The sequence below is a fragment of the Cajanus cajan genome, chromosome 3 (genome assembly GCF_000230855.2).
Source record: "Cajanus cajan strain Asha chromosome 3, NIPB_CcT2T_4, whole genome shotgun sequence".
In the NCBI taxonomy this organism is placed as follows: Eukaryota; Viridiplantae; Streptophyta; class Magnoliopsida; order Fabales; family Fabaceae; genus Cajanus; species Cajanus cajan.
Genome location: NC_138519.1, coordinates 14,422,789 through 14,432,676, shown reverse-complemented (window position 1 = coordinate 14,432,676; position 9,888 = coordinate 14,422,789). Strand labels below are relative to the sequence as shown.

The 9,888-nt window shown below is 38.5% G+C and overlaps 1 protein-coding gene and 1 long non-coding RNA gene across 2 annotated transcripts; one reads left to right on the top strand and one right to left on the bottom strand.

The window, feature by feature from the left end:
• Positions 1 to 3,361: 3,361 nt before the first annotated feature.
• On the top strand, positions 3,362 to 6,127 carry LOC109797307 (uncharacterized). The gene is made up of 3 exons (XM_020357304.3): positions 3,362 to 4,922; positions 5,062 to 5,461; positions 5,573 to 6,127. The coding sequence occupies exons 1-3, from the start codon at positions 3,502 to 3,504 to the stop codon at positions 5,978 to 5,980; spliced, it is 2,229 nt and encodes a 742-aa protein (XP_020212893.2). The 5' UTR covers positions 3,362 to 3,501; the 3' UTR covers positions 5,981 to 6,127.
• Positions 6,128 to 7,046: 919 nt separating this feature from the next.
• On the bottom strand, positions 7,047 to 8,495 carry LOC145955582 (uncharacterized). Its single transcript, XR_014432237.1, has 2 exons — positions 7,619 to 8,495; positions 7,047 to 7,466 (listed from the first exon to the last, which is right to left on the bottom strand). It is a non-coding gene; the product is annotated as an uncharacterized LOC145955582 (long non-coding RNA).
• Positions 8,496 to 9,888: the final 1,393 nt, after the last annotated feature.

Genomic DNA, 9,888 nt, shown 5'->3' with positions numbered 1-9,888 from the left:
GAACACATCAAGGGCATTATGAATGGCTTGTCATGCCATTTGGATTAACAAATGCACCTGCCACTTTTCAAAGCTTGATGAATTTGGTGTTTCAAGGGCTGTTGCACAAATTGGTCTTGGTGTTTTTTTGATGACATACTGGTTTATAGCCCTACTTGGTCTGCTCATTTTCACCATTTGGAAGCTGTGTTGAATATTCTGCAACACCATCAGTTGTATGCTAAGTTATCCAAGTGTCAATTTGGATTAACCGAAGTGGAATACCTAGGCCATACAGTTTCGGGTCGTGGTGTTACTATGGTACAAAATAAAGTTCAGGTTGTGTTAAATTGGCCAATACCAACTTCTATATCTCAACTCAAAGGCTTCTTGGGTTTAACCGGATATTATAGAAGGTTTGTGAAGGCTTATGTTGTGTTAGCTACCCCCCTAACCAACCTTCTCAAGAAAGAAAACTTCAAGTGGAATCCTACTGCTACTGATGCTTTTAACAATCTAAAAATAGCTATTACAGAAGCTCCAGTCTTAGCACTTCCAGATTTCTCAAAACCCTTTATTCTGGAAACTGATGCCTCTGGCTCTGGCATTGGAGCTGTCCTCAGTCAAGATAAGCATCCCATTGCATTCTTTTCCAAGAAACTTTCTGCCAGGCTGCAAAAACAATCGGCATATGTCCGGGAGTTCTATGCCATCACACAAGCAATAGCTAAGTTTAGACACTACTTGCTGGGCCATAAGTTCATTATCCGAACTGATCAGAAGAGCCTCTGAAGCTTAACTGAGCAAGCAGTTCAGACGCCCGAGCAACAAGCTTGGTTACCTAAACTTCTGGGCTATGACTTTACCATTGAGTATAAACCTGGTTGTGAAAACCTTGCTGCAGATGCCTTGTCTAGATCTTTTTTTATGGCTATTTCTTATCCCAATTGGGATATCATTCATATGGTGCGGGATGCTGTTGCCTCAGACCCCAAATTGACTGAAATATTGAGCTTGTGTAACCAGGGCAATCCTCCTCTACCACATTATTCTGCCAAGGATCAGTTATTATACTGGAAAAATAGGCTTGTTCTTCCAGCCAACCACCCTCTCATACAACAACTTCTACATGAATATCATAGTTCCCCTATTGGTGGCCATTCAGGAATAGCAAGGACTATGCCACGAATTTCTGCTCAGTTTCATTGGCAAGGTATGCAGCGAGACGTCAAAAATTTTGTCCAACATTGTTTATTGTGTTAGCAAGCTAAGACAGCCACTACTTTACCTGCTGGGTTACTGCAACCTTTGGCTATTCCTAACCAAATTTGGGAGGACATAGCTATGGATTTTATTGTTGGCTTACCTCCGTCCCATGGTTTCAGTGTGATAATGGTAGTTGTTGATAGATTATCTAAATATGGCCACTTTGCTGCCCTTAAGGCTGATTTCTCAAGCAAACAAGTTGCAGAAATGTTTCTAAAGACCATTGTTAAGCTGCATGGTTTTCCAAAATCAATTGTCTCTGATAGAGATAAAGTCTTCACAAGTAAATTTTGGCAACAATTATGCAAATTGAGTAGCACTACATTGTCCATGAGCACTGCATATCATCCGCAGTCTGATGGCCAATCTGAGGCATTAAATAGGTGCTTAGAGATGTATCTTAGGTGCTTCACAGTTGATAGTCCTAAGACATGGAGTCAGCTACTACCGTGGGCTGAATATTGGTACAATACTTCTCTTCAATCAAGTATTGGCATGACCCCATTTAAAGCCGTTTATGGTAGAGATCCACCTACTATAGCCAAGTACACCTTGGACACTCAAGACCCTCCTTCTTTACAAGAACTGCTGCAGCAACGCGATTTAGTCCTCAATCAGCTCAAGAATCATTTGCTAAAAGCTCAGATTCACATGAAGAAATTTGCAGATAAAAAGAGAATGCCTCTAGAATTAAAAGTTGGGGATTTGGTCTTAGTCAAGCTTCAACCATATCGGCAACATTCTGTTGCATTGCGCAAAAATCAGAAGCTAGGACTAAGGTATTTTGGTCTTTTTCCTATTGTACAACGTGTGGGATCAGTCGCTTATAAGTTACTACTGCCTCCAACTAGCAAATCCACCCTGTGTTTCATGTTTCACTTCTGAAGTTGTTCAAAGGTGACCATCAAAAACAGTATGTTCCTACCCCATTTTTGACAGATGAATTTGGTCCTCTACTCCAACCTTGCAACATTTTGCAAACTAGAACTATTATTCGTGGCAATCAATTCATTTCACAGTTATTAGTTCAATGGCAGGGAACTGATGTTTCTAAGGCAACATGGGAAGACGCTGTTTCACTCCAGGAAGAATATCCTAACTTCAACCTTGAGGACAAGGTTGATTTTTATGGGAGAGGAAATGTCACGCACGTAAGGAATGCATTGAACAATAAGGAGCAGGAATGTGACAAGGTAGAAGGCAAAACACGTGAGGAGGCTGAAATTGATAAAGGACACTTGGCAGGAGGTCATGAAATCAAGGAAGGGTCCAAAAAAGTGAGGCAGCGCATAACGAATTCGTACCTCAAGGATTACGTGTGGGAAATTAACTAACTATATAAGAGGAGAGAGGCAGGGAATTGGGTGGTGGATGGATTGTACGTCTTTTCTCCCTTAGGCCCAATTGGGATTAATTCTTTGTTCTTAGCTACTGTTTTATTCCTAGTGTTATTGCTGTGTGGCAGTGGATTTTGAGAATTATCGTTGCAATATAATTTTGAGTACGTCTCTTTTCACTATTTGAGTGCATTTTAATACTTACACCATGTGATGGTTTCTACCCTCTTCACCTCATGCATTTTTCCTAGAGTATTACCATGGTTGTCAAACTCGCGAGTCAACTCGTAGAATCGGACGAGTTTACGAGTCTAGGGGAGCAAAACGGGTTAACTCGCTTGTAGAATCGTTTTTGGGTAGACTCGGGTAGACTCGGGTAGACTCGGTCAGAATCGCAAGTCTAGCCCGAGTCCACGAGTCTGGTGGCTTTTTTTTTTGACCCCTAAATGGCCCAAAAACGACGTCGTTTTGCCTAGGTCAGTAAGTGAAAAAATGTTTCTTCCCTGCGCGCGCGAGCTGCTCCACCATTTGCACGTTTCTGAGTCTCCCTCCGCAGCTAAACCCTAAACAGCCATCTCCGCCGCAGCTACGAACGGAACGCATCTTGCTGGGACGGACGCGAGTCTCCCTCCGCATCTAAACTCTAATCGCCCCTCTACGAACCGCGAGCGTCTCAGCCACTACGAGGGCTCCTCTCCGCCGCTACGAACGGCGCCGCATCTTGCTGGGACGGACGCGAGTCTCCCTCTGCCGCATCTCCGCCGCATCTCTGCCGCCGCCAAAATCACTTTCCGTCATTGCAGCTTCCACTCTTCCAGCGTCGTGACTCGTGAGTGTTACTTCTCTGCTGCATCTTGTTGGTGTTATTCACAATTTTCATATACTTAGTCTCTTACTCGGTTACTCCTATAATTGCAAGATGTCTGAAACCGGTGGTGGCTCAAAGTCTTCAAGCAATGCAGTTTCTTCTTCTAGAGGAAGGAAAAATGCCCCTGGAAATAGGACTGACATGGGTTGGAAGCATGGGACAGATGTTCTAGGCAATGGAAAAAAGGTGAAGTGCAACTATTGCACAAAAACTATCAGTGGGGGGATTTTTAGATTTAAGCGTCACCTTGCTGGTACTAGAGAAGATTCTGAACCATGTGCAATGGTACCGGAAGAAGTTAAAATTCTAATGATGAAAATTGTTGCGGAGGCTAAAGAGACATCAATGAGGAAAAAGAGATTGGTTGATATTGATGAGGAAGATGACATAGAGAAAGAGATGGAGATGAGGGCTTTGACAAAAGGAAAAGGAGTTGGTGGTTCTGGAGTTCAAATAACATTAAACCAAATGATGAAAAAAGACTACAAGGACCAAGTTGATCAACAAGTTGCAAGGTATTTTTACACAAGTGCCATTCCCTTCAATTCCATTAAAAATGTAGAGTTTATAAAGATGTGTGAGATGATTGGGAGATATGGAATTGGTTATAAACCCCCTTCTTATCATGATGTGAGGGAGAAGCTTTTGAAACAAGCTGTGATTGAAACTGATTCAATGCTTGAAGAGTTTAAGAAGGAATGGAAGAGGACTGGTTGTTCAATCATGTCTGATGGATGGACAGATAAGAAGAGGCGATCAATTTGTAACTTTTTGATCAATAGTCCTAAGGGGACAGTCTTCCTATATTCATTAGACACATCTGACATCTCTAAAACAGCTGATAAAGTTTTTAAAATATTGGATGATGTTGTCAATTATGTAGGAGAAGAGAATGTTGTCCAAGTTGTGACAGACAATGCTGCAAATTACAAGGCAGCAGGTGAAATGTTAATGCAGACACGGAAGAATTTGTATTGGACTCCATGTGCTGCTCACTGTATTGATTTGATTTTTGAGGATTTTGAGAAGAAGCTAAAGGTTCATGAAGTGACTATCAAGAAAGGAAGAAAGATTACCACCTACATATACTCTAGAACAATGCTCATTAGCATGTTGAAGAAGTTCACTAAGGGGAGGGACTTGGTTAGGCCTGGTATAACTAGATTTGCTACTGCTTATTTAACTCTATCTTGTCTCAATGATAATAAAGCATCATTGATGTGTATGTTTAGTTCAAATGAGTGGAAATCAAGTAAGTTTTCCTCTACACCGGAGGGAAGAAAGGTGGAAGGCATGGCTTTAGATAGTCGTCTATGGAAGAACATAATCATATGTCTCAAAGCCGTTGTTCCTCTTATGACTGTCCTTCGCTTGGTGGATTCTGATGAAAAACCTGCCATGGGTTTTATATATGATGGGATGGATTGTGCCAAGGAAAAGATAAAAATCAACTTCGGCAATGTTAAGAAAAGGTAAACTTTTCTTAGTTCTAAACTATATTTCTATTGAAATTTAATGATCTTATTTAGTAAATTAGTATAGTTATGTACTGATGTTTCTAGTATATGATAATGGCAATATTCCTAACTTGCATTTATTTCATATTTATAGTTATGAACCTGTATGGAATATTATTGATGAAAGGTGGGATAAACAACTCCATAGACCCTTACATGCAGCTGCATATTACCTCAATCCCCATTTCCCTTATGACCCTAATTTAAGAGATGATGATGTTGAGGTTAAACAAGGGTTATACAATTGTATGACAAGGTTGGTGAGTGACTTGAATGAGAGGAGCCAGATTGGTACGCAACTTGCTGAATTTCATTATGCTAGAGGGTTGTTTGGTCTTGATACTGCAGTGGCTAGTAGGAAGATTATGCTTCCTGCAGAATGGTGGGACTTCTATGGGGATGGATGTCCAGAGTTAAAGAAGTTTGCAATCCGTGTACTAAGCTTAACTTGTAGCTCTTCTGGATGTGAGCGTAACTGGAGTTCATTTGAAATGGTAATTGAATTAATGTCTTTGTTTTTAGTTGTTAATTTTTAATGTTTAGAAATTAGAGTTTTAGCCTTATAGGTAATCTTGAAATTTTGGTTTTTGTGTTCTATTTTCTAGGTTCATACAAAGAGAAGAAATCGCTTGCACCAAAGGAAGATGAATGATTTGGTTTATGTGATGTATAACTTGAAGCTAAAGAGTAAACAAGTGAAAAGAAATCTTGTTATTCCTTTTGATGAACTTCATTCTGATGATGAGTGGATAACTGAGGAAGGAGATGCTATTTTTAATGGAGAGGATGTCCAACCACCACTTAGGGATGAAAATGAAAATGTGGATGATGGTGGAAATGTTGAACTAGTTGGAGATTCAACCAATCCAACTTTAAATGACCTTGATGATTTGGTCTTTGATGATGTGAATATTGAAGAACCCTTATCATCAGATGAAGAGGATGAGCTTGAAGAAAATGAAGATGATGATGATGATGCACATGCATTTGTTGGAGGATTGGACTTTGATTGATTAATTTAGATCTTGTTTTATGTTTTTGATTTGTGGACTTATGTGTTTTCGACTTTTGGTTGTTTATGTATGGTTAAGATTTGTATTATGACATTTTATTGTTGTTATTTGACTTATTTTAGACTTAGAATGTTGAAATAGTGATATCATATTGTGTGCGTTCATGTTTTTTAATATATTTTAATATTAGGTAGACTCTTACGAGTCTACGAGTTGAGTCTACCAGAGCTCCACGAGTTTGTGTAGACTCTCGAGTTTGACAACCTTGAGTATTACTATTATATCCTACCGCCTCGACTCAATTCATCTAAACATTACTTTGTCCACATCCCCACTCAACTCTTATTTCCAATTTTTATTCTCTCCTACTTCTGTATATCCATAATTTGCTACTTAACTTGCATTTTGTTCAATTACTAAAAGATTGATTTTTCAAAATCAAGTGGATAAAAAAAAGGCGAGAATCAACTTTGTAATATACATTGCCTTTTGGTGAAAAAAAAAACTTTTTTTTTCTTTAACACAAGTAGAAGGAAGCACAAACATATCATTAAAAAATTCACATACATTGATTTAACATGTTTACATGAATAACATTCCAATTAATATTTATTTGTTAAATTTATCTAGCATTTGACTATGATAACATTCTAATAAAAAGTATTGTGTTCTATTTAAACAATATTTTTAGATAATTGAATTTAAAAATTTGAAAGCACATATTTTTAACAAAGTATTTGTATATAATTATTCCTATAGGTATAACCTTTAATTGTAATATAGGAATTTGAAGAATGAATTGTAGAAAAGTAGAGTAGAGGAGAAACAGTGGGATCCAAAGAGAAAGGGCTAAAAAAGGGGGAAGAGGGAGATGGTGTTGGCAAAGGCTAAAGAGTTGTCTCCAAAACAAGTAGTTGGAGACACAGGCAGAGGCAAAGGTAGAGGCAACCCAAATTACTTTTTCTATGGCTTTTGTGACAGTCCCATAGATCAAGGCTCATCCCCCAACCAAGTTTTGTTATACAAATAGGAGCGCACCCCCTCCAAATAGGAAAAAAAACAAACCTTATTTTTGGGAAAAGAAAATAAAAATAGCCCTTCTGCTTCGGGGACTGCAAGTGCAAGCTGAAAGCTGAAAATATATTTCATACTCTTAGTCCTATTACTACCCAGTACCCACCCACTCCAGGCATGCTACACTTGTCTGAAAGCAAAAGATGATAACACTAACCGACTTCTACCATGTGATGACCGCAATGGTGGCACTCTACGTGGCCATGATCCTGGCGTACGGTTCGGTGAAATGGTGGAAAATTTTCTTGCCGGACCAATGCTCAGGCATAAACCATTTCGTGGCCCTATTCGCGGCCCTCTCCTCTCCTTCCACTTCATCGCCTCCAACAACCCCTACCAAATGAACTTGCGCTTCATCACCGCCGACACGCTCCAAAAGATCATCGTGCTAGTGGTTCTCACCATCTGGAGCCTGGAGTGGACGCCGATTCAAACGCACCACAGCAACAAACTCCAGAATCAGACAAAAGGCACCAAACAGCTCGTTTAAACAACGCTATTAAGAATGTAAAAAAAAATAGTGAAGTAGAAAAGAACAATTTCCTTTTGGAATTGAAACCCTACATTACAGATCAGGAAGCGGAAGTGGTTCGGCGGCACTCACCGATGGTAGGGTTTATCCGATTCCCGGTGAAAAACGTAAATACGCAGGAAATTTGGTTTGCGAACTCGTAACCTAATAGGCAATAAATAATAAATAAATAAAGCCGAGCGAAGCACGATGAAGAGTGAAAAGGGGAGTTTCTCGAAGCATAGATAGATCTAAAAGAATTACGAGATGAGGGGAAGGAAGAAGGTGAAGCACCATCGCCACCCTAAAGGTACTGTGCTTCTAGTGGAGATGAGCGTGTGTGAAAGTTTGTAGAGGCGCTAAAGGTACTGTACAGCACGCGCGAAAAGGAGATAAATTGCTTAACTATTCTACATCGGTTAAAAGGAAACCCGATGTAGAATACTTCATGTTTACATCGGTTTTATCAAGAACCGATGTAAATGTGCTTACAGTTTCTACTAATTTACAAGTTTGCCACCGCATATATTTTTTACATCGGTTCTCGAAGAATCGATGTAAATGTAGCGACGTTAAACAGTAATTTCCTAGTAGTGAATACAGTTGTTTCTAACCTTTGGGGGATTCATGATGAAGAAAAAGTAAAGGTGAAAAATGCAATGCATAAAGCTAATAGTAGGACTTGCTTAACATCTGACTGTTGGACATGCATAACTCAGGAAGGATACATTTGTGTAACTGCTCATTTTGTTGATTCTAATTGGAAACTGAATAGTAAGATTCTTGCCTTCTCTAAGTTAGATCCTCCACATGGTGGTCATGAAATGGCAAAAAAAATCTTTGAAATCTTGCTTGATTGCGGGATAGATAGGAAAGTGTTTTCCATAACTTTGGACAATGCAAGTGCCAATGACACAATGGTAAATTTCATGAAAGCACAATTTAATTTGCAGAATAGTTTGATTTGTAATGGCTCATATTTTCATGTGAGATGTAGTGCACTTATACCGAATCTCATTGTTCAAGAGGGTTTGGGGGTGGCTAGTGGTGCTTTGAAAACAATTAGAGAGAGTATAAAATATGTAAGAGGATCGAAAGCTAGAAAGATTGCTTTTAAAGAATGTGTGCTTCAAGTGAGGGGTATTGATACTAAGGTGGGTTTGAGAATGGATGTGCCCACTAGATGGAATTCCACTTATGTTATGCTTGATAGTGCAATTAAATACAAACGTGCATTTGGTTGTTTGGCTATTCGAGATAGGAATTATGTTCATTGCCCATCAGATGATGAGTGGAATAGGGCTGCAAGAATGTGCGAGTTCTTGAAGCCTTTTTTTTCATGAAAAATTTGATATCATGCTCCACTTATCCAACATCTAATCGGTACTTTACGCAAGTTTGGAAAATTGAAAAATTGTTGCGTGAATTTGTTATGTGTGAAGATCAAGTCATTAAAGAGATGGCTTAAAAAATGATGACTATGTTTTCAAAGTATTGGCATGATTATTGTGAAATTCTTGCCATTGGTGCTATTCTTGACCCACGAATGAAGTTTGGAGCTATTCAGTTTGCTTATAGAAAAATTGAGCCTTCAACTTCTGAAGAGAAAATTAGTGTTTTAAGAAAGAAAATTTATGAACTGTTTGAAGAGTATGAGAAAGTAAAATCAAATGAGTCAAATGCTTCAACTTCTAATGTGTCTCTTCTTCCACCACAACCAATTTCATATACAGATGATGAGAAAATACTTGATACCTTTGATGTAAGTTAATAATTTTTTTAAGTACTTTATTTAATTTCATTTTTATTTAGTAATTATCATTGAATAATGAATATTGAATTTATTTTTCTTTGTAATGTCTTAGGAATATGTTGATTATTTGAGCCAAAATGCTATTGTTAATGGAAAATCTGAATTGGATCTATATTTGGAGGAAGGAAATCTTGATCCAAAGTTTCATGAAAAGTTAGATGTGTTAGCTTATTGGAGGGATCTTCATGATCGTTATCCAAACCTCTCTCGGATGGCTTGTGATGTGTTGAGTATTCCAATCACTACAGTTGCTAGTGAATCTGCTTTTAGTCTTGGGTCTCGAGTGCTAACTAAGTATCGCTCTACCATTCTTCCTGAAAATGTAGAGTTACTCATTCTAACTCAAAATTGGTTACATGGTTTTGAAGAATTAGGTAATTTTTATAATGAGAAATTTCTTATTTATTTTTACAATAGCTCATCCTAACACTTTTTTTCCTATTTGTAGATGGAGATAAAATGGATATGCAAAGAGAAGAAATTGTTATTGACATTTCCGTGCAAGACTCT

Coding starts and splice junctions, on each gene's coding strand:
- LOC109797307 (XM_020357304.3), top strand. CDS start 3,502: ATGTCTGAAACCGGTGGTGGCTCAAAGTCTTCAAGCAATGCAGTTTCT. Junction 4,923..5,061: donor TTCGGCAATGTTAAGAAAAG/GTAAACTTTTCT, acceptor TCATATTTATAG/TTATGAACCTGTATGGAATA. Junction 5,462..5,572: donor ACTGGAGTTCATTTGAAATG/GTAATTGAATTA, acceptor TCTATTTTCTAG/GTTCATACAAAGAGAAGAAA.